This window comes from Pelobates fuscus, chromosome 9 (assembly GCF_036172605.1).
Source record: "Pelobates fuscus isolate aPelFus1 chromosome 9, aPelFus1.pri, whole genome shotgun sequence".
NCBI lineage: Eukaryota > Metazoa > Chordata > Amphibia > Anura > Pelobatidae > Pelobates > Pelobates fuscus.
The window spans coordinates 171,056,066-171,079,245 of NC_086325.1; the positions used below are offsets into that span (position 1 = coordinate 171,056,066).

The 23,180-nt window shown below is 46.1% G+C and overlaps 2 protein-coding genes across 6 annotated transcripts in view; both read left to right on the forward strand.

Annotated features, from left to right (window-relative positions):
- The window catches only part of PORCN (porcupine O-acyltransferase), a 33,482-nt gene extending 25,973 nt beyond the window's left edge, over nucleotides 1-7,509 (forward strand). For all 4 annotated transcript variants that reach the window (XM_063433136.1, XM_063433139.1, XM_063433135.1 and 1 more), the window contains 3 exons: nucleotides 883-968; nucleotides 1,160-1,270; nucleotides 6,997-7,509. In XM_063433136.1, coding sequence (XP_063289206.1) covers nucleotides 883-968; nucleotides 1,160-1,270; nucleotides 6,997-7,098 — 299 coding nt within the window. In that variant the 3' untranslated portion in view covers nucleotides 7,099-7,509. The remainder of the gene's footprint in view (nucleotides 1-882; nucleotides 969-1,159; nucleotides 1,271-6,996) is intronic.
- LOC134573396 (organic solute transporter subunit alpha-like) overlaps nucleotides 7,029-23,180 on the forward strand; it is a 49,947-nt gene continuing 33,795 nt past the window's right edge. Inside the window, exons 1-2 of one of the 2 annotated variants that reach the window (XM_063433141.1) lie at nucleotides 7,029-7,118; nucleotides 16,541-16,692. In XM_063433141.1, coding sequence (XP_063289211.1) covers nucleotides 16,618-16,692 — 75 coding nt within the window. In that variant the 5' untranslated portion in view covers nucleotides 7,029-7,118; nucleotides 16,541-16,617. Of the gene's footprint in view, nucleotides 7,119-9,860; nucleotides 9,928-16,540; nucleotides 16,693-23,180 lie in introns of those variants that run through there. The other variant, XM_063433140.1, reaches the window with a different exon arrangement.

A 23,180-nucleotide genomic window follows, 5' to 3' on the forward strand; every position in this document is an offset into this window, starting at 1 on the left:
TGGAATTTGTACAGACTGAGAACAGATAGTAAAATCAGAGACTCACGTTCCCACCAGTTTTAATCAGCACCAACCCAATCCGTCACTCACCATTCACCTCCCAGCAATGCGTCACTCACCATTCACCTCCCAGCAATGCGTCACTCGCCATTCACCTCCCAGCAATGCGTCACTCACCATTCACCTCCCAGCAATGCGTCACTCACCATTCACCTCCCAGCAATGCGTCACTCACCATTCACCTCCCAGCAATGCGTCACTCGCCATTCACCTCCCAGCAATGCGTCACTCACCATTCACCTCCCAGCAATGCGTCACTCACCATTCACCTCCCAGCAATGCGTCACTCACCATTCACCTCCCAGCAATGCGTCACTCGCCATTCACCTCCCAGCAATGCGTCACTCACCATTCACCTCCACCTCCCAGAAATATGTCACCTACCATTCACCGTCACTACCAGCAATCCATCGCCTACCATTCACCTCCATCTCCCAGCAATCCATCGCCTACCATTCACCTCCACCTCCCAGCAATCCATCGCCTACCATTCACCGCCACCACCCAGCAATCTGTCACTCACCATTCACCTCCGCCACCCAGCAATCCATCGCCTACCATTCACCGCCACCACCCAGCAATCTGTCACTCACCATTCACCTCCACCACCCAGCAATCCATCGCCTACCATTCACCTCCACCTCCCAGCAATCCATCGCCTACCATTCACCTCCACCTCCCAGCAATCCATCGCCTACCATTCACCTCCACCTCCCAGCAATCCATCGCCTACCATTCACCGCCACCACCCAGCAATCTGTCACTCACCATTCGCCACCACCACCCAGCAATCTGTCGCTCACCTTTGCATGTGTCTTTTAGTGCTACGTAAGAGATTGTCTGAAATATTCAGCGCCTGTATCCTGTCGAAGAAATGTCCCACCAACTGTACGCACCAAAACAAAAAGGTGAATATTAGTCACCTCCATGCCCCACAGCCCCAAAACTAACCACTTCTCCACAGCCCTGTCCACCCCAACTAACCTGTAATGCTGCTGCCTCCCCTCCCCCTAACATTCTGCTCACTTCACGTTTCCTGATTTAATTCGTCTATTTTACCATGACTGTCCCTAATTCTTATGTCTTTGTCTCTCTGCAGAGCCTCCTAGTGTATTTGACAAATCTCCTGTTTGGAGTCCTAGCCATTGTTCACCTCACTTACCTGGGCTCTCTCTTCGATTCGGAGACAGACGATGCTGTTGAAGAGGAGGTAAGTCCTTCCAACCTCTCCCGGATCACCCATTTCCAGTATCCACTCAATGGGCTTATATCTGGTTTGTGTGGAAATGTAGTGAAGGTATCTGCTAAATCTCTCTCTCTAACCAAGCAGAGGCTTGGTATGTTTTAACAAAGGGAAGATTCATCATAAAAGCAAATATCCAAACAGATCCAGCCTTACTAAAATTCTACATTGTCATATCCTGCATTATCCTGCAGGGGGCAGCACCGTGTATATCCTGTCCTTTGGGAGTTCTTTCTATTCTATCTGAATAATGTATCTGTACATTCTGGGATTTTCTTTTTTTCTCAAAGCTTTGTAAGTGTAGATTGACTTTCTAATCCTACAAAGGGGTTTATTCACTAAACAGCAAACATGTTCGTTATGGGCTTCGTGTGACATATGTTGACTGCCTACCGGTGGGGAATATTATATCTCTGTAAACCCAGCTTTCTCACTGTCTCTCCTGTAATTCTATTTACCCCCATGGCTACAGGCTGTCTGTTACCCCCAGAGCTATGAGCTGCTTCTGGTTTGTCACAAACTGTGTCCCTAACCCTATTGCACTCACTGTCCCAGCCTACAGGAACTATAATCCCTATCCCTCTCCGGTGCTACCTAAGAGAGACTCGAGCCCTGGCAGACACTCTGGAGATATGTCGGCTTTACAGCCCCAGAGTCCCGCTGGCTGCCTGGAAGTCCGTGCCGACCAATAGGAGAAGGAGCTACCATTCAAACTGGTTCGCCCCCTTTCTCCCGATAGGCCAGCGCGAGTTAAAGGACTCAGCTCGCTGATTGGTCAAACTGGTTCGCCCCCTTTCTCACGATAGGCCAGCGTGCGTTAAAGGACTCAGCTCGCTATTTGGTCAAACTGGTTCGCCCCCTTTCTCCCGATAAGCCAGCGCGAGTTAAATGGATAAGCTTGGAACCCCTCCCATCCTTGAGCCCTGATTGGTCGCTGCATGGTTTAGGTGCAACATTTTAATCTACTGATAACAAACAGAAAATAGTGCGTAGGCGCTTCACTGAAATTTTGACAGTTCTGTATATAATAAAGATATACAATAAATGGTGTAACCGGTAACCTAGTGCTTCCCCAATGCACTAAATTTACATAAGACAAAAAGAAACATTTACCAGTATATACACCTCCCCAATGTGATCACAGCAAAAATTTTTGTAATATTACCAATATAGGACCAATATGGGACTGGACTGTAATGCAAACAGCGTGGAGCTGGACTTGGGTATAAACTACAATAGAAAAACAATAAAAAACAACAACATAGTGTAAACTGTATAATAAAAAATGTGTAGTAGGTAAGTATGTGACCCTCACTCACATTCTCCAGAGCCGTACCAGGCTCTGTAAAACAGGCTCAGGGGTGCCAGTACTGGCTAACGATCCAGGTGATCCAGATAGATGCGACTCCAGAATTTGGATGCAAAATATATTTATTGTATAAAATTTTAAAAAGGTATAGGCACTAATGGGCACTATGGGGGTGGAACCCAAAACAGACAATAGTATATATAACAAAATTGGAGTTCCACTTACCCCTATCTTTTAGCAGCCCAGAGTGTCAAAAATACACATAAAATAACAAATGTAAATATGCAGAAGATTGAAGCAGACGCGTTTCGGCTAACAGCCTTCCTCCAGTGCTTGTCTTCATGTTCTGTTGGGTCTTCTTTTATAAGTCCTATCTGTCCCATTCACCTGGATTCAATTTCGTACCGGCGTCGCGTCACTTCCGGTTTCGCGGGTGACGTCACTTCCGGTTTTTCGGCCGGCTGGAACGCACGCTGAAACGCGGCGTTCAAGATGTTGGTTGCTCTTAATTGTTATACTTGAGTCCCCATAGCAACCTTGACCTCCATATTTGCAGGATATCATATCAAAATGAGAAAAATGAAAATTAAAACGATGATCTATAAATGGCTTACACATTGCAGATATTATATTAGCTGACATCAATCTCTTTGTGTTTAAAAGTAGAGCAATGTATTCTTAGAAGAGCTATTTAATTACATACATTAAACAATGCTATGTGTGACCTCAGAGACTTTACATTTAGATAGCAATTAAACAGAAAGCCAGTATAGCCTTCTAAACCTGATAATTCAAATAAAAAAGATTAAATAAATTCTAAAAAAATATATATAAAAAATATGTATGTATGAATTTTATAAAAAATGTATAAACTCAAAATCTAAATTTAACCCCTTTGGGGATAGGGTATTAACATCAAAAATCCACTTGCCCTCTATCTTTGCTAGCTCTTTGACATTGTTATCACCCCTCCAATTTTTAAATTTCTTGAAGATGACAGTATATGACAGTAATGAAGAATCACCGCCATGTTTCTCAGTGAAGTGTGCTGATACACTATGTTTCATATACCCCCTCTGGATATTGCCCACATGTTCCGCAACCCTGGTTTTAAATGCTCTGGTGGTCATCCCAATGTATTGCAGACCACATGGGCACCAGAGGAGGTATATGACATTAGTGGAGTTGCATGTTAAAACCTGATGGATTTTAAATATTCGATTAGTAGAGTGGGAAGTGAATTCTGTCTGTTTTTGTTTGCTAAATATTGTTTTCTTACAAGCTGAGCAGGACTTGCATGGATAAAAACCCTTTTCCAGTCCAAAGAGGTTTTTTCCTTCCCCTTTGTCCCTAATGAAGCTTGTAGTTAGATGTTGCTTTAGGTTTTTAGCCCCTCTATAGATAATACGTGGCTTGTCACCAACAATTTCCTTCAGATTCGGATCTGATTTTAGGATCCGCCAATGTTTGTTGATAATATGCTTAATTTGCTTGGCATCTTCACTATAATTTAAAATAATTGGTACTTGGTCTGCACCCTTCCTCCCCTCCCTAGACATCTTTTTCTTCAGAGTCTTATTTCGGTCCATCTTTTTAATAGAATTAATACAACTATCCAATTCCTTGGCGTCATATTTCTTCTCTACAAACCTGTCTCTCAGGCAGACTGCCTGTTCCTCAAACACTTCAGTATCACTACAATTCCTGAACAGCCTAAGAAACTGGCCCTTAGGGATACTTCGTAGCCAGGATTCATAGTGACAGCTGGACATTTCTATGTACCCATTTACGTCGACCTTCTTAAAGAAAGTCTTGGTTTTAATGGCTTCATTGTCCACATAGATATTTAAGTCCAGGAAGTTGATATTGGATGTACTGTACTCGCTTGTCAATTTAATGTCTGGATGTTGAAGGTTTAAGAATTCTAGGAATGGCTGCAGTGATTCTGCATCACCGCGCCAAATAAAAAAGATGTCGTCTATAAAACGACGATAAAGGACCAGGTTGTAGTGATACTGAAGTGTTTGAGGAACAGGCAGTCTGCCTGAGAGACAGGTTTGTAGAGAAGAAATATGACGCCAAGGAATTGGATAGTTGTATTAATTCTATTAAAAATATGGACCGAAATAAGACTCTGAAGAAAAAGATGTCTAGGGAGGGGAGGAAGGGTGCAGACCAAGTACCAATTATTTTAAATTATAGTGAAGATGCCAAGCAAATTAAGCATATTATCAACAAACATTGGCGGATCCTAAAATCAGATCCGAATCTGAAGGAAATTGTTGGTGACAAGCCACGTATTATCTATAGAGGGGCTAAAAACCTAAAGCAACATCTAACTACAAGCTTCATTAGGGACAAAGGGGAAGGAAAAAACCTCTTTGGACTGGAAAAGGGTTTTTATCCATGCAAGTCCTGCTCAGCTTGTAAGAAAACAATATTTAGCAAACAAAAACAGACAGAATTCACTTCCCACTCTACTAATCGAATATTTAAAATCCATCAGGTTTTAACATGCAACTCCACTAATGTCATATACCTCCTCTGGTGCCCATGTGGTCTGCAATACATTGGGATGACCACCAGAGCATTTAAAACCAGGGTTGCGGAACATGTGGGCAATATCCAGAGGGGGTATATGAAACATAGTGTATCAGCACACTTCACTGAGAAACATGGCGGTGATTCTTCATTACTGTCATATACTGTCATCTTCAAGAAATTTAAAAATTGGAGGGGTGATAACAATGTCAAAGAGCTAGCAAAGATAGAGGGCAAGTGGATTTTTGATGTTAATACCCTATCCCCAAAGGGGTTAAATTTAGATTTTGAGTTTATACATTTTTTATAAAATTCATACATACATATTTTTTATATATATTTTTTTAGAATTTATTTAATCTTTTTTATTTGAATTATCAGGTTTAGAAGGCTATACTGGCTTTCTGTTTAATTGCTATCTAAATGTAAAGTCTCTGAGGTCACACATAGCATTGTTTAATGTATGTAATTAAATAGCTCTTCTAAGAATACATTGCTCTACTTTTAAACACAAAGAGATTGATGTCAGCTAATATAATATCTGCAATGTGTAAGCCATTTATAGATCATCGTTTTAATTTTCATTTTTCTCATTTTGATATGATATCCTGCAAATATGGAGGTCAAGGTTGCTATGGGGACTCAAGTATAACAATTAAGAGCAACCAACATCTTGAACGCCGCGTTTCAGCGTGCGTTCCAGCCGGCCGAAAAACCGGAAGTGACGTCACCCGCGAAACCGGAAGTGACGCGACGCCGGTACGAAATTGAATCCAGGTGAATGGGACAGATAGGACTTATAAAAGAAGACCCAACAGAACATGAAGACAAGCACTGGAGGAAGGCTGTTAGCCGAAACGCGTCTGCTTCAATCTTCTGCATATTTACATTTGTTATTTTATGTGTATTTTTGACACTCTGGGCTGCTAAAAGATAGGGGTAAGTGGAACTCCAATTTTGTTATATATACTATTGTCTGTTTTGGGTTCCACCCCCATAGTGCCCATTAGTGCCTATACCTTTTTAAAAATTTTATACAATAAATATATTTTGCATCCAAATTCTGGAGTCGCATCTATCTGGATCACCTGGATCGTTAGCCAGTACTGGCACCCCTGAGCCTGTTTTACAGAGCCTGGTACGGCTCTGGAGAATGTGAGTGAGAGTCACATACTTACCTACTACACATTTTTTATTATACAGTTTACACTATGTTGTTGTTTTTTATTGTTTTTCTATTGTAGTTTATACCCAAGTCCAGCTCCACGCTGTTTGCATTACAGTCCAGTCCCATATTGGTCCTATATTGGTAATATTACAAAAAATTTTGCTGTGATCACATTGGGGAGGTGTATATACTGGTAAATGTTTCTTTTTGTCTTATTTTAATCTACTGGCCTAAACCAAGTGATTATGTGAAACTATTTTCTTGTATGTACAGAGCCTCAAGTCCAGACTTTATACAACGTTTTCTCCGGCTCTGTACATCCGATCCGATCCCCATATGTTTTGGGGTATTTTTATGCTTTTATGTTCGTTGTGCTGTGGGAGTGTTCTAGGGCGGGTTTGACTGAGTCCAGGTTTTGTATAAATTGGCTGTACCATCTCCCATTAAAATATTCCTGTTGTACCCTTCATCAAGTCTCGGCTGATGTTTGGGTAGCTAAGAGCTCTGATCACTGTTTCACTTGGGATTTGGGAGATTTACAATGGACATACTCAGCCGGAGTATAGGTGATACGTCCCTCTACAATCCAGGGATACGGTCTGTCTACTCTAATTGTGTTGTACTCCTTGGGCTACAGGTCATCTCGCCTCTAATTCTCCTTCTCTTTACTTCCAGGGCTATGGGATGTCTTACACTATACACAAGTGGTCGGAGCTCAGCTGGACTGGACATTGGCTAACGTTTGGATGCTGGGTGTTCTACCGTCTAATCATCTGATGGTGCAGCAAGCCCTTTGTGTGAGCATCCAACCAACTCTGCCACCAGAGCCAGCCCTACAACGGGCACAAATTGTACCACATGCAACAGCTCCCAGTTTCATCCCTACTCTCCAAGTGACCCGGTTCCTGTATCGCAAAGAATAAAACCACAAAGTATTAAATAGGTGAACACACCGCTCCTGCCTGTAATACTAGATGGAGCTGTGTTAGATTTGAGATTTGTGCCAGGAAGGCTGCGTTCAGGATGTGCTCTCTCCTTGGTTCAGCAATACATGGCAGTTTGCTGATGGTACTAAGCGGACACAACTCCAGGTATTAATGAGGCAGGAGTAGAAGAGTTTGTCTCAGAATATGTTACATGATGTACCGAGTGTTTTCTTAATAAAAATCCATTTGTCTTTCTGTGGAATGCCCTGGTGGGAGGATATCTCAGTATGTTGCTTGGGGGATCATAGGGCATGAAAGGAGGTTATGGGAGGGGGGGGGGGTGGTTAATGGACATTCAATCTGTGCTACAGTGGGGGTTTCAGATGGCCTCATGAAATGTGCTGCTATCAGTGTGATGCAGGTAGACTCATACAACGAGCAGCTATCTGTGTGTGTGTGTGCTGCAGGTGGAGTCATGAAATTAGCAGGTATCTGTGTGTGTTGCAGGTGGAGTCATGAAATGAGCAGGTATCTGTGTGTGCTGCAGGTGGAGTCATGAAATGAGCAGGTATCTGTGTGTGCTGCAGGTGGAGTCATGAAATGAGCAGGTATCTGTGTGTGATGCAGGTGGAGTCATGAAATTAGCAGGTATCTGTGTGTGTTGCAGGTGGACTCCTACAACAAGCAGGTATTTGTGTGTGTTGCAGGTGGACTCATTAAATGAGCAGGTATCTGTGTGTGATGCAGGTGGACTCATACAACGAGCAGGTATCTGTGTGTGATGCAGGAGGAGTCATGAAATTAGCAGGTATCTGTGTGTGATGCAGGTGGACTCATGCAATGAGCAGGTATCTGTGTGTGTTGCAGGTGGACTCATACAACGAGCAGGTATCTGTGTGTTGCAGGTGGACTCATACAATGAGCAGGTATCTGTGTGTGATGCAGGTGGACTCCTACAACCAGCAGGTATCTGTGTGTTGCAGGTGGACTCCTACAATGAGCAGGTATCTGTGTGTGTTGCAGGTGGACTCCTACAATGAGCAGGTACCTGTGTGTGATGCAGGTGGACTCCTACAATGAGCAGGTATCTGTGTGATGCAGGTGGACTCATGCAATGAGCAGGTAACTGTGTGTGTTGCGGGTGGACTCATACAACGAGCAGGTATCTGTGTGTTGCAGGTGGACTCATGCAATGAGCAGGTATCTGTGCGTGTTGCAGGTGGACTTATGCACTGAGCAGGTATCTGTGTGTGTTGCGGGTGGACTCATACAACGAGCAGGTATCTGTGTGTGATGCAGGTGGACTCATACAACAAGCAGTTATCTGTGTGTGATGCAGGTAGACTCATACAACGAGCAGGTACCTGTGTGATGCAGGTGGACTCATACAATGAGCAGGTATCTGTGTGATGCAGGTGGACTCATACAACGAGCAGGTTTCTGTGTGATGCAGGTGGACTCATACAATGAGCAGGTATCTGTGTGATGCAGGTGGACTCATACAATGAGCAGGTATCTGTGTGATGCAGGTGGACTCATACAATGAGCAGGTATCTGTGTGATGCAGGTGGACTCATGCAATGAGCAGGTATCTGTGCGTGTTGCAGGTGGACTTATGCACTGAGCAGGTATCTGTGTGTGTTGCGGGTGGACTCATACAACGAGCAGGTATCTGTGTGTGATGCAGGTGGACTCATACAACAAGCAGTTATCTGTGTGTGATGCAGGTAGACTCATACAACGAGCAGGTACCTGTGTGATGCAGGTGGACTCATACAATGAGCAGGTATCTGTGTGATGCAGGTGGACTCATACAACGAGCAGGTTTCTGTGTGATGCAGGTGGACTCATACAATGAGCAGGTATCTGTGTGATGCAGGTGGACTCATACAATGAGCAGGTATCTGTGTGATGCAGGTGGACTCATACAATGAGCAGGTATCTGTGTGATGCAGGTGGACTCATACAACGAGCAGGTTTCTGTGTGATGCAGGTGGACTCATACAATGAGCAGGTTTCTGTGTGATGCAGGTGGACTCATACAACGAGCAGGTATCTGTGTGATGCAGGTGGACTCATACAACGAGCAGGTATCTGTGTGATGCAGGTGGACTCATACAACGAGCAGGTATCTGTGTGATGCAGGTGAGTTCCTGATTGATATTCTGTCTTGTTGTGATGATTAGATGACATTGCCCTCATTAGGTGCTGGAGTAAAACACAAACCGATCACGACTGGGCTAAAACCATGATACAGACATAATATTTAACAACAAACATATTTGTTTTGGTAAATGTTCTTATTTTCACCCGTGTTTTTACACCATAGTAATTGCGTTGAGGGGGCAGTATTTATTTAATCCGGTTTTAGTGTATAGCATCAGCGTGGTTACAATACCTTTCTGTGGTTTCTCTGCTCAGGTGAAGCTTAGCTGTGGACTTCAGCCCGTTACCTGGACAGCCCCAGCTATTTGCATTAATGATTAATATGGGAAGGGCAGGGAGCATCCTGTGGGATGGAGGGGGTGACACTTTTTCCACATACAGAGATGGAGGACAGAGAAAGATAACCGTCATTTAGACACCGCTCACCAAAAGCACAAAACACGCATCATGGCGAAGGGTTCAAACTGTTCTCTGGATGGCGGGAGCTTCCCGCTGTCATCTGAGTTTTTTCAAGGTAATGTGGCTCCTATCAGTATTTCCGGTGTATAGTATTTGCACCATAGGAAACTGTACGGCCTGGCACTGCACTTTGCATGCAGTGCCCCACGGCCTGGCACTGGGTTTAGTATCTACGTGCTGTGTCCCACGGCCTGGCACTGGGTTTAGTATTTACATGCAGTGCCCCACGGCCTGGCACTGGGTTTAGTATTTACATGCAGTGCCCCACGGCCTGGCACTGGGTTTTAGTATTTACATGCTGTGCCCCACGGCCTGGCACTGGGTTTAGTATTTACATGCAGTGCACCACGGCCTGGCACTGGGTTTAGTATTTACGTGCTGTGTCTCCTGGGCTGGCACTGGGTTTAGTATTTACATGCTGTGCCCCACGGCCTGGCACTGGGTTTTAGTATTTACATGCTGTGTCCCACGGCCTGGCACTGGGTTTAGTATTTACATGCAGTGCACCACGGCCTGGCACTGGGTTTAGTATTTACGTGCTGTGTCTCCTGGGCTGGCACTGGGTTTAGTATTTACATGCTGTGCCCCACGGCCTGGCACTGGGTTTTAGTATTTACGTGCTGTGTCCCACGGCCTGGCACTGGGTTTAGTATTTACATGCAGTGCACCACGGCCTGGCACTGGGTTTAGTATTTATGTGCTGTGTCCCCTGGGCTGGCACTGGGTTTAGTATTTACGTGCTGTGTCCCACGGTCTGGCACTGGGTGTAGTATTTACGTGCTGTGTCCCACGGCCTGGCACTGGGTTTAGTATTTACGTGCTGTGTCCCACGGCCTGGCACTGGGTTTAGTATTTACGTGCTGTGTCCCACGGCCTGGCACTGGGTTTAGTATTTACGTGCTGTGTCTCCTGGGCTGGCACTGGGTTTAGTATTTACGTGCTGTGTCCCACGGCCTGGCACTGGGTTTAGTATTTACGTGCTGTGTCTCCTGGGCTGGCACTGGGTTTAGTATTTACCTGCTGTGTCCCACGGCCTGGCACTGGGATTAGTATTGACGTGCTGTGTCCCACGGCCTGGCACTGGGTTTAGTATTGACGTGCTGTGTCCCACGGCCTGGCACTGGGTTTAGTATTTACGTGCTGTGTCCCCTGGGCTGGCACTGTGTTTAGTATTTACGTGCTGTGTCCCACGGTCTGGCACTGGGTTTAGTATTTACGTGCTGTGTCCCCTGGGCTGGCACTGGGTTTAGTATTTACGTGCTGTGTCTCCTGGGCTGGCACTGGGTTTAGTATTTACATGCTGTGTCCCACGGCCTGGCACTGGGTTTAGTATTTACGTGCTGTGTCTCCTGGGCTGGCACTGGGTTTAGTATTTACGTGCTGTGTCCCACGGCCTGGCACTGGGTTTAGTATTTACGTGCTGTGTCTCCTGGGCTGGCACTGGGTTTAGTATTTACCTGCTGTGTCCCACGGCCTGGCACTGGGATTAGTATTGACGTGCTGTGTCCCACGGCCTGGCACTGGGTTTAGTATTTACATGCAGTGCCCCACGGCCTGGCACTGGGTTTAGTATTCACATGCTGTGTCCCACGGCCTGGCACTGGGTTTAGTATTTACATGCAGAGCCCCATGGTCTGGCACTGGGTTTAGTATTTACATGCAGTGCCCCACGGCCTGGCACTGGGTTTAGTATTTACGTGCTGTGTCCCACGGCCTGGCACTGGGTTTAGTATTTACGTGCTGTGTCCCACGGCCTGGCACTGGGTTTAGTATTTATGTGCTGTGTCTCCTGGGCTGGCACTGGGTTTAGTATTTACATGCTGTGTCCCACGGCCTGGCACTGGGTTTAGTATTTACGTGCTGTGTCTCCTGGGCTGGCACTGGGTTTAGTATTTACGTGCTGTGTCCCACGGCCTGGCACTGGGTTTAGTATTTACGTGCTGTGTCTCCTGGGCTGGCACTGGGTTTAGTATTTACCTGCTGTGTCCCACGGCCTGGCACTGGGATTAGTATTGACGTGCTGTGTCCCACGGCCTGGCACTGGGTTTAGTATTTACATGCAGTGCCCCACGGCCTGGCACTGGGTTTAGTATTTACATGCAGAGCCCCATGGTCTGGCACTGGGTTTAGTATTTACATGCAGTGCCCCACGGCCTGGCACTGGGTTTAGTATTTACATGCAGTGCCCCACGGCCTGGCACTGGGTTTAGTATTTACATGCAGTGCCCCACGGCCTGGCACTGGGTTTAGTATTTACGTGCTGGGTCTCCTGGGCTGGCACTGGGTTTAGTATTTACATGCTGTGTCCCACAGCCTGGCACTGGGTTTACTATTGACGTGCTGTGTCCCACGGCCTGGCACTGGGTTTAGTATTTACGTGCTGTGTCCCACGGCCTGGCACTGGGTTTAGTATTTACGTGCTGTGTCCCCTGGGCTAGCACTGGGATTAGTATTTACATGCTGTGTCCCCTGGGCTGGCACTGGGTTTAGTATTGACGTGCTGTGTCCCACGGCCTGGCACTGGGTTTAGTATTTACGTGCTGTGTCTCCTGGGCTGGCACTGGGTTTAGTATTTACATGCTGTGTCCCACAGCCTGGCACTGGGTTTACTATTGACGTGCTGTGTCCCACGGCCTGGCACTGTGTTTAGTATTTACGTGCTGTGTCCCCTGGGCTGGCACTGGGTTTAGTATTTACATGCTGTGTCCCACAGCCTGGCACTGGGTTTAGTATTTAGGTCCTGTGTCCCCTGGGCTGGCACTGGGTTTAGTATTTACATGCAGTGCCCCAAGGCCTGGCACTGGGTTTAGTATTTGCATGCAGTGCCCCACGGCATGGCACTGGGTTTAGTATTTACATGATGTGTCCCACGGCCTGGCACTGGGTTTAGTATTTACATGCAGTGCCCCACGGCCTGGCACTGGGTTTAGTATTCACATGCAGTGCCCCACGGCCTGGCACTGGGTTTAGTATTTACATGCAGTGCCCCACGGCCTGGCACTGGGTTTAGTATTTACATGCAGAGCCCCACGGTCTGGAACTGGGTTTAGTATTTACATGCAGTGCCCCACGGCTTGGCACTGGGTTTAGTATTTACATGCAGTGCCCCAAGGCCTGGCACTGGGTTTAGTATTTGCATGCAGTGCCCCACGGCATGGCACTGGGTTTAGTATTGACGTGCTGTGTCCCACGGCCTGGCACTGGGTTTAGTATTTACATGCAGTGCCCCACGGCCTGGCACTGGGTTTAGTATTTACATGCAGAGCCCCATGATCTGGCACTGGGTTTAGTATTTACATGCAGTGCCCCACGGCCTGGCACTGGGTTTAGTATTTACATGCAGTGCCCCACGGCCTGGCACTGGGTTTAGTATTTACATGCAGTGCCCCACGGCCTGGCACTGGGTTTAGTATTTACGTGCTGGGTCTCCTGGGCTGGCACTGGGTTTAGTATTTACATGCTGTGTCCCACAGCCTGGCACTGGGTTTACTATTGACGTGCTGTGTCCCACGGCCTGGCACTGGGTTTAGTATTTACGTGCTGTGTCCCACGGCCTGGCACTGGGTTTAGTATTTACGTGCTGTGTCCCCTGGGCTAGCACTGGGTTTAGTATTTACGTGCTGTGTCCCCTGGGCTGGCACTGGGATTAGTATTTACATGCTGTGTCCCCTGGGCTGGCACTGGGTTTAGTATTGACGTGCTGTGTCCCACGGCCTGGCACTGGGTTTAGTATTTACGTGCTGTGTCTCCTGGGCTGGCACTGGGTTTAGTATTTACATGCTGTGTCCCCTGGGCTGGCACTGGGATTAGTATTTACATGCTGTGTCCCACGGCCTGGCACTGGGTTTACTATTGACGTGCTGTGTCCCACGGCCTGGCACTGGGTTTAGTATTTACGTGCTGTGTCCCCTGGGCTGGCACTGGGTTTAGTATTTACATGCTGTGTCCCACAGCCTGGCACTGGGTTTAGTATTTAGGTCCTGTGTCCCCTGGGCTGGCACTGGGTTTAGTATTTACATGCAGTGCCCCAAGGCCTGGCACTGGGTTTAGTATTTGCATGCAGTGCCCCACGGCATGGCACTGGGTTTAGTATTTACATGATGTGTCCCACGGCCTGGCACTGGGTTTAGTATTTACATGCAGTGCCCCACGGCCTGGCACTGGGTTTAGTATTTACATGCAGAGCCCCACGGTCTGGAACTGGGTTTAGTATTTACATGCAGTGCCCCACGGCTTGGCACTGGGTTTAGTATTAACATGCTGTGTCCCACGTCCTGGCACTGGGTTTAGTATTTACATGCTGTGTCCCATGGTCTGGCACTGGGTTTAGTATTTACATGCAGTGCCCCACGGCCTGGCACTGGGTTTAGTATTTACATGCAGTGCCCCACGGCCTGGCACTGGGTTTAGTATTTACATGCAGAGCCCCACGGTCTGGAACTGGGTTTAGTATTTACATGCAGTGCCCCACGGCTTGGCACTGGGTTTAGTATTAACATGCTGTGTCCCACGTCCTGGCACTGGGTTTAGTATTTACATGCAGTGCCCCACGGCCTGGCACTGGGTTTAGTATTTACATGCAGAGCCCCACGGTCTGGAACTGGGTTTAGTATTTACATGCAGTGCCCCACGGCTTGGCACTGGGTTTAGTATTAACATGCTGTGTCCCACGTCCTGGCACTGGGTTTAGTATCTACATGCTGTGTCCCACGGTCTGGCACTGGGTTTAGTATTTACATGCAGTGCCCCACGGCCTGGCACTGGGTTTAGTATTTACGCGCTGTGTCCCCTGGGCTGGCACTGGGTTTAGTATTTACATGCAGAGCCCCACGGCTTGGCACTGGGTTTAGTATTTACATGCTGTGTCCTACGCCCTGGCACTGGGTTTAGTATTTACGTGCGGTGTCCCCTGGGCTGGCACTGGGTTTAGTATTTACGTGCTGTGCCCCACGGCCTGCCACTGGGTTTAGTATTTACGTGCTGTGCCCCACGGCCTGGCACTGGGTTTAGTATTTACGTGCTGTGCCCCACGGCCTGGCACTGGGTTTAGTATTTACGTGCTGTGTCCCACGGCCTGGCACTGGGTTTAGTATTTACGTGCTGTGTCCCCTGGGCTGGCACTGGGATTAGTATTTACATGCTGTGTCCCCTGGGCTGGCACTGGGTTTAGTATTGACGTGCTGTGTCCCACGTCCTGGCACTGGGTTTAGTATCTACGTGCAGTGTCCCACGGCCTGGCACTGGGTTTAGTATCTACATGCAGTGTCCCACGGCATGGCACTGGGTTTAGTATCTACGTGCTGTGTCCCACGGCCTGACACTGGGTTTAGTATTTACGTGCTTTGTCCCACGGCCTGGCACTGGGTTTAGTATTTACGTGCTTTGTCCCACGGCCTGGCACTGGGTTTAGTATTTACGTGCTTTGTCCCACGGCCTGGCACTGGGTTTAGTATCTACATGCAGTGTCCCACGGCCTGGCACTGGGTTTAGTATCTATGTACAGTGTCCCACGGACTGGCACTGGGTTTAGTATCTACGTACAGTGTCCCACGGCCTGGCACTGGGTTTAGTATCTACGTGCTGTGTCCCACGGCCTGGCACTGGGTTTAGTATCTACGTGCTGTGTCCCACGGCCTGGCACTGGGTTTAGTATCTACGTGCTGTGTCCCACGGCCTGGCACTGGGTTTAGTATCTACGTGCTGTGTCCCACGGCCTGGCACTGGGTTTAGTATCTACGTGCTGTGTCCCACGGCCTGGCACTGGGTTTAGTATCTACGTGCTGTGTCCCACGGCCTGGCACTGGGTTTAGTATCTACGTGCTGTGTCCCACGGCCTGGCACTGGGTTTAGTATCTACGTGCTGTGTCCCACGGCCTGGCACTGGGTTTAGTATCTACGTGCTGTGTCCCACGGCCTGGCACTGGGTTTAGTATCTACGTGCAGTGTCCCACGGCCTGGCACTGGGTTTAGTATTTACGTGCTGTGTTCCCTGGGCTGGCACTGGGTTTAGTATCTACGTGCTGTGTCCCACGGCCTGGCACTGGGTTTAGTAATTTTTTTTCCCACTTTTATTTTTATATTTATTAAGTACATTACATATATTTTCATCTTTTTATAATAATTACATTTCAGTATACTTGTATACAAAAGATTTTACTCTTCGTAAAAATTCCTAATCTCGATCTTAGAAGGCGCTATTGGTAAAGTTTGATCTTTATATTTTATTTTAGAAATAAATTGCCATTAGAGGGAATGTCTACCTGCCAGCTTGGTTACAATGCTGCTGCCCATCCCATGTGTTCCTATAAAGGGTTAATAAGTATATAGGCGTGTATATAGAAAATACCCCTCTCTGTCTCATTAGAGATATCTTTGCCAGAAGTTCAAGGGAGCGGATTAAAGGGTCAGTGTTAGGACCCGCCTAGGGGGGTCTGCCTTGACGTTGGCAGGCGGGCATTCCCTCCAATGGCTATTTGAGCAAGTAAATGACGTCCATTTGTTTAAATATACATAGGGATTAAGGAGAGGGCGCAGGTAACTTTTTTCTTTGTTTTTTAAATATATTGTAAGTCGGCTATAAATCCATGTGACGGAATATTATCACACGTATAGAATTTATACCAAGCGGTTTGTCCCAGTCGCCTGACGCCAGCTCTCCCTCTCTCTAGTTATACGGAACGAGCTCTGGATATTCCTCATCCCCGTCATTGTCGCGCTCGTCCAGGTTGGTCTGTTTCTGGAAGAGATGGGTTTCTTCCTCCGCAACGTTCGTAGCACACGGAGGACCTGCCTCTACTTGTGGATCCTTGGAATGTACCCGGTAAGTATATTTACCATCACAATTACAAATATACAAACCCCCATTGAAAATCAGGTTTATTGTCAAATCTGTTTGCAATGAACAAATCAATCAAAAGCTATTGAAATAGCTTAACACAACAAATGCTTCAAGTGGGTTTCCCAAATTCAACTGGAAATGTAACTTATAATGACTTCTCCAGTCTCAACATTCATGGCAAGCATCTTTAGTATTTGGTAGAGCACCCTTTTGCTGTTATGACCTGCTGCAAAGGATACGCATAGCCAGATACCAGCTTTTGGTAGCTTTTCTGAGGAATCTTAGGAATCAATGGCCTCCAGTTCAGTAATATTCTTGGGTTTGCGTGCTGCCTTCTTCAAATCCCACCAGAGATTTTCTATAGGGTTCAAGTCAGGTTACTGGTGGCCACTGTAGAATCTTCCAGGACTTCTTCTGCAACCACGTTTAACTGTTGGCAGAGTCTTCTTTATTCTTCTTCCTCCAGACATACCGCTGATCCACTGGGTCAAAAAAGTTCAGTTTTGTTTCATTAATCAAAAGAACAGAATCACAAAACCTCTGTGGTTTAGTTATATGATTTTGAGCATATTGGAACTGACTTTACTTGTGCTTTTGGGTCAGCAGTGGTTCTTGGAGTTCTGGCCTTGGATGTTCTGGCATGGAAACCTTCTGCATTTAGTATGCGCCTTACTGTACTCATGGAAACCTTAATGCCTGTTGCCACCAAATCTTGTTGTCTTCTCAGAAATCTGGTTGCAGCCATTGATAGTGTCCTTTTTCTGCCCCGTCCAGGTAGTGTAACCACTGTTCCTTCAACTTTGAGCTTGCGGACTATGCTACCAATGGTGTCTCTAGGAAAATTCAGTGCCTTAGCTATCATTCTATATCCTGTTCCTTGTTTGTGGACGGTGATGATCTCTTCTCTTAACTTCGTGGACCATATTTCTAACATGCAGTCAAACGTGACACTCAACAAACCTCTAGTCATGTATTTCAATTGGCAACTGGTGCAACTAAGGAAGCCCTTGATTGGTTGCAAAAGGTGTGCTTGAAACAACACCTGTTTTACATATTTGTGCTGTTGTGAGGGATTCTACGCAGGGGGCTGAATAATTTTGAGACTGGAGAAGTCATTATAAGTTGCATTTTCAGTTGAATTTGGGGAAACCAGTTTTTGTTGTGTTAAGCTATTTCAATTGCTTTGGTTTGATTTGTTCATTGCAAACAGCTGAAAGTGTATTTATTGACAATAAACCTGATTTTCAAACGGGTTTGAATAATTTTGATTAGAACGATTTCAAACTCCTGTGTTAATGAATCTATCCATCCTTAGACACAATATAGGGAATTAATGACAAGAAACAGACACAATTCACCTTTCAGTTGACAACTTAGGGACTCTTTTATTCAATAAATGCACAAGGAGAATTGCTTGACACCAGGAATCTGCAAATAACAAGAAGACACAGGTATCACAAAACAAATAGGAGGCACTGGCACATACAGGGTTAAATCAATCACTACAATTCATGGCTAGGGAAAGGTACATTATACTGACATCGGACTGTGTCAAAGAAAGGGTTAAATTTAATTATGAAAGTTTAGTAGTTTGAGGCTCTCCCAAGAAAAAGGTTAACTTCACTCATGCATCTCTCTTACAAGAAGAGGTAGTGGCAATGAAAGGGTTTAGTATTCTATACTGGGCTCCAGCAGTGAAAGGGTTTAGTATTCTATACTGGGCTCCAGCAGTGAAAGGGTTTAGTATTCTATACTGGGCTCTGGCAGTGAAAGGGTTTAGTATTCTATACAGGGCTCTGGCAGTGAAAGGGTTTAGTATTCTATACAGGGCTCCGGCAGTGAAAGGGTTTAGTATTCTATACTGGGCTCCGGCAGTGAAAGGGTTTAGTATTCTATACAGGTCTCCGGCAGTGAAAGGGTTTAGTATTCTATACCGGGCTCTGGCAGTGAAAGGGTTTAGTATTCTATACCGGGCTCTATCAGTGAAAGGGTTTAGTATTCTATACAGGGCTCTGGCAGTGAAAGGGTTTAGTATTCTATACCGGGCTCCGGCAGTGAAAGGGTTTAGTATTCTATACCGGGCTCCGGCAGTGAAAGGGTTTAGTATTCTATACAGGGCTCTGTCAGTGAAAGGGTTTAGTATTCTATACAGGTCTCTGGCAGTGAAAGGGTTTAGTATTCTAAACCAGGCTCTGGCAGTGAAAGGGTTTAGTATTCTATACTGGGCTCCGGCAGTGAAAGGGTTTAGTATTCTATACTGGGCTCTGGCAGTGAAAGGGTTTAGTATTCTATACCGGGCTCCGGCAGGGAAAGGGTTTAGTATTCTATACAGGGCTCCGGCAGTGAAAGGGTTTAGTATTCTATACAGGGCTCCGGCAGTGAAAGGGTTTAGTATTCTATACTGGGCTCTGGCAGTGAAAGGGTTTAGTATTCTATACTGGGCTCTGGCAGTGAAAGGGTTTAGTATTCTATACAGGGCTCCGGCAGTGAAAGGGTTTAGTATTCTATACCGGGCTCTGGCAGTGAAAGGGTTTAGTATTCTATACAGGGCTCCTGCAGTGAAAGGGTTTAGTATTCTATACAGGGCTCCGGCAGTGAAAGGGTTTAGTATTCTATAGAGAGCTCTGGCAGTGAAAGGGTTTAGTATTCTATAGGGAGCTCTGGCAGTGAAAGGGTTTAGTATTCTATAGAGAGCTCTGGCAGTGAAAGGGTTTAGTATTCTATACTGTGTTCCGGCAGTGAAAGGGTTTAGTATTCTATACCGGGCTCTGGCAGTGAAAGGGTTTAGTATTCTATACAGGGCTCCGGCAGTGAAAGGGTTTAGTATTCTATACAGGGCTCCTGCAGTGAAAGGGTTTAGTATTCTATACAGGGCTCCGGCAGTGAAAGGGTTTAGTATTCTATACTGGGCTCCGGCAGTGAAAGGGTTTAGTATTCTATACTGGGCTCCGGCAGTGAAGGGGTTTAGTATTCTATACAGGGCTCTGGCAGTGAAAGGGTTTAGTATTCTATACTGGGCTCTGGCAGTGAAAGGGTTTAGTATTCTATACTGGGCTCCGGCAGTGAAAGGGTTTAGTATTCTATACTGGGCTCTGGCAGTGAAAGGGTTTAGTATTCTATACAGGGCTCTGGCAGTGAAAGGGTTTAGTATTCTATACAGGGCTCCGGCAGTGGAAGGGTTTAGTATTCTATACTCGGCTCTGGCAGTGAAAGGGTTTAGTATTCTATACAGGGATCTGGCAGTGAAAGGGTTTAGTATTCTATACTGGGCTCCGGCAGTGAAAGGGTTTAGTATTCTATACTGGGCTCTGGCAGTGAAAGGGTTTAGTATTCTATACAGGGCTCTGGCAGTGAAAGGGTTTAGTATTCTATACAGGGCTCCGGCAGTGAAAGGGTTTAGTATTCTATACTCGGCTCTGGCAGTGAAAGGGTTTAGTATTCTATACAGGGATCTGGCAGTGAAAGGGTTTAGTATTCTATACAGGGCTCCGGCAGTGAAAGGGTTTAGTATTCTATACTGGGCTCCGGCAGTGAAAGGGTTTAGTATTCTATACAGGGCTCCGGCAGTGAAAGGGTTTAGTATTCTATACTGGGCTCCGGCAGTGAAAGGGTTTAGTATTCTATACAGGGCTCCGGCAGTGAAAGGGTTTAGTATTCTATACTGGGCTCTGGCAGTGAAAGGGTTTAGTATTCTATACCGGGCTCCGGCAGTGAAAGGGTTTAGTATTCTATACTGGGCTCTGGCAGTGAAAGGGTTTAGTATTCTATACAGGGCTCTGGCAGTGAAAGGGTTTAGTATTCTATACTGGGCTCTGGCAGTGAAAGGGTTTAGTATTCTATACCGGGCTCTGGCAGTGAAAGGGTTTAGTATTCTATAGAGCGCTCTGGCAGTGAAAGGGTTTAGTATTCTATACTGGGCTCCGGCAGTAAAAGGGTTTAGTATTCTATACAGGGCTCTGGCAGTGAAAGGGTTTAGTGTTCTATACTGGGCTCTGGCAGTGAAAGGGTTTAGTGTTCTATACTGGGCTCCGGCAGTGAAAGGGTTTAGTATTCTATACTGGGCTCCGGCAGTGAAAGGGTTTAGTATTCTATACCGGGCTCCGGCAGTGAAAGGGTTTAGTATTCTATACAGGGCTCCGGCAGTGAAAGGGTTTAGTATTCTATACTGGGCTCTGGCAGTGAAAGGGTTTAGTATTCTATACTGGGCTCTGGCAGTGAAAGGGTTTAGTATTCTATACTGGGCTCTGGCAGTGAAAGGGTTTAGTATTCTATACTGGGCTCTGGCAGTGAAAGGGTTTAGTATTCTATACAGGGCTCCGGCAGTGAAAGGGTTTAGCATTCTATACAGGGCTCTGGCAGTGAAAGGGTTTAGTATTCTATACAGGGCTCCGGCAGTGAAAGGGTTTAGTATTCTATACTGGGCTCTGGCAGTGAAAGGGTTTAGTATTCTATACTGGGCTCTGGCAGTGAAAGGGTTTAGTATTCTATACTGGGCTCTGGCAGTGAAAGGGTTTAGTATTCTATACTGGGCTCTGGCAGTGAAAGGGTTTAGTATTCTATACAGGGCTCCGGCAGTGAAAGGGTTTAGCATTCTATACAGGGCTCTGGCAGTGAAAGGGTTTAGTATTCTATACAGGGCTCTGGCAGTGAAAGGGTTTAGCATTCTATACAGGGCTCTGGCAGTGAAAGGGTTTAGTATTCTATACTGGGCTCTGGCAGTGAAAGGGTTTAGTATTCTATACTGGGCTCTGGCAGTGAAAGGGTTTAGTATTCTATACAGGGCTCCGGCAGTGAAAGGGTTTAGCATTCTATACAGGGCTCTGGCAGTGAAAGGGTTTAGTATTCTATACAGGGCTCTGGCAGTGAAAGGGTTTAGTATTCTATACTGGGCTCTGGCAGTGAAAGGGTTTAGTATTCTATACAGGGCTCCGGCAGTGAAAGGGTTTAGCATTCTATACAGGGCTCTGGCAGTGAAAGGGTTTAGTATTCTATACAGGGCTCTGGCAGTGAAAGGGTTTAGCATTCTATACAGGGCTCCGGCAGTGAAAGGGTTTAGTATTCTATACCGGGCTCTGGCAGTGAAAGGGTTTAGTATTCTATACAGGGCTCCGGCAGTTAAGGGGTTTAGTATTCTATACAGGGCTCTGGCAGTGAAAGGGTTTAGTATTCTATACAGGGCTCTGGCAGTTAAGGGTTTAGTATTCTATACCGGGCTCTGGCAGTGAAAGGGTTTATGTAACGGACCGTTTCACTTACAAGAGGATAAAACCCAGTTTAGGCGATAATCCCCTTTCCAGATGCACAGACAGCTACTGCAAACACCATTCTCCCGACTGGAACCACACGAACACTGGAACAGCTGAACAAGAAAAGCAGACATCGGCTTACACTCTTGGCAGTCAGCATACAATCCCATTCCCCCAAAGACCGAGACGACACATCGCTTTGAGGGTTAAGCAAGAACTCTAGACTGGGACACCCAGTCTGGCTTTTATTTCCAACTCACACATACAGGCCACACCCAGGGGAAGGCATAAAAGAACCAATGACATAGATGTTACCTCCCACACATCCCCTCCCCTTAGTGTGACACATAATCCCATTATGCATACAGAGTAAAATATACTTTTACACAACTTTCATAACTTTAAAACCATACATCACATTCACATAAAAATACATATCCACAATCAATCCATTCAGGGGAACAACATATTAAAAAATGGCATGAATCCGACCAGGGGTTTAAAAGTTACTAAAAGTATCTTTTGGGCCCTGGCTTGCAGCATGGCACAATCTGGCCCAAACAGAAGTAAAACATCCCCCACAATGCATCCCGGCTTCCTCCCTTCTGCCCTGGAGATAATTGGAGAAGTAATCCAATTATCTAGGACTAGAGTCAGACTCCATTAACCACATGGTTGCAAAAAGACAGTAAAAGACATAAACTTACATACTGATACATTTAACACATAAAACACCAATTTCTACATATCCCCAGTTTAACTGAACACATAAATACCTACATAATATTTAAGACAGTATTACTGTGATATGTTACAAAGTCTTAAAGGGACATTAGTCCCAAAAGTCCCAATATGTCCATCGCTGATTTTAAAGGGCCAGTAGCAGCAATATAAATTATTACATGCCCAAATATAGTGTTTATAGAGCAATATGTCCATGGGCCGTAGTCGCAGGGCAGGAGGCTAGCAGCCAGGCCTCTCCAGTTCACAGTGGCGAAGCTGGTTTCGCCACAGTTTAGTATTCTATACAGGGCTCCGGCAGTGAAAGGGTTTAGCATTCTATACAGGGCTCTGGCAGTGAAAGGGTTTAGTATTCTATACCGGGCTCTGGCAGTGAAAGGGTTTAGTATTCTATACAGGGCTCTGGCAGTGAAAGGGTTTAGTATTCTATACAGGGCTCTGGCAGTGAAAGGGTTTAGTATTCTATACCGGGCTCCGGCAGTG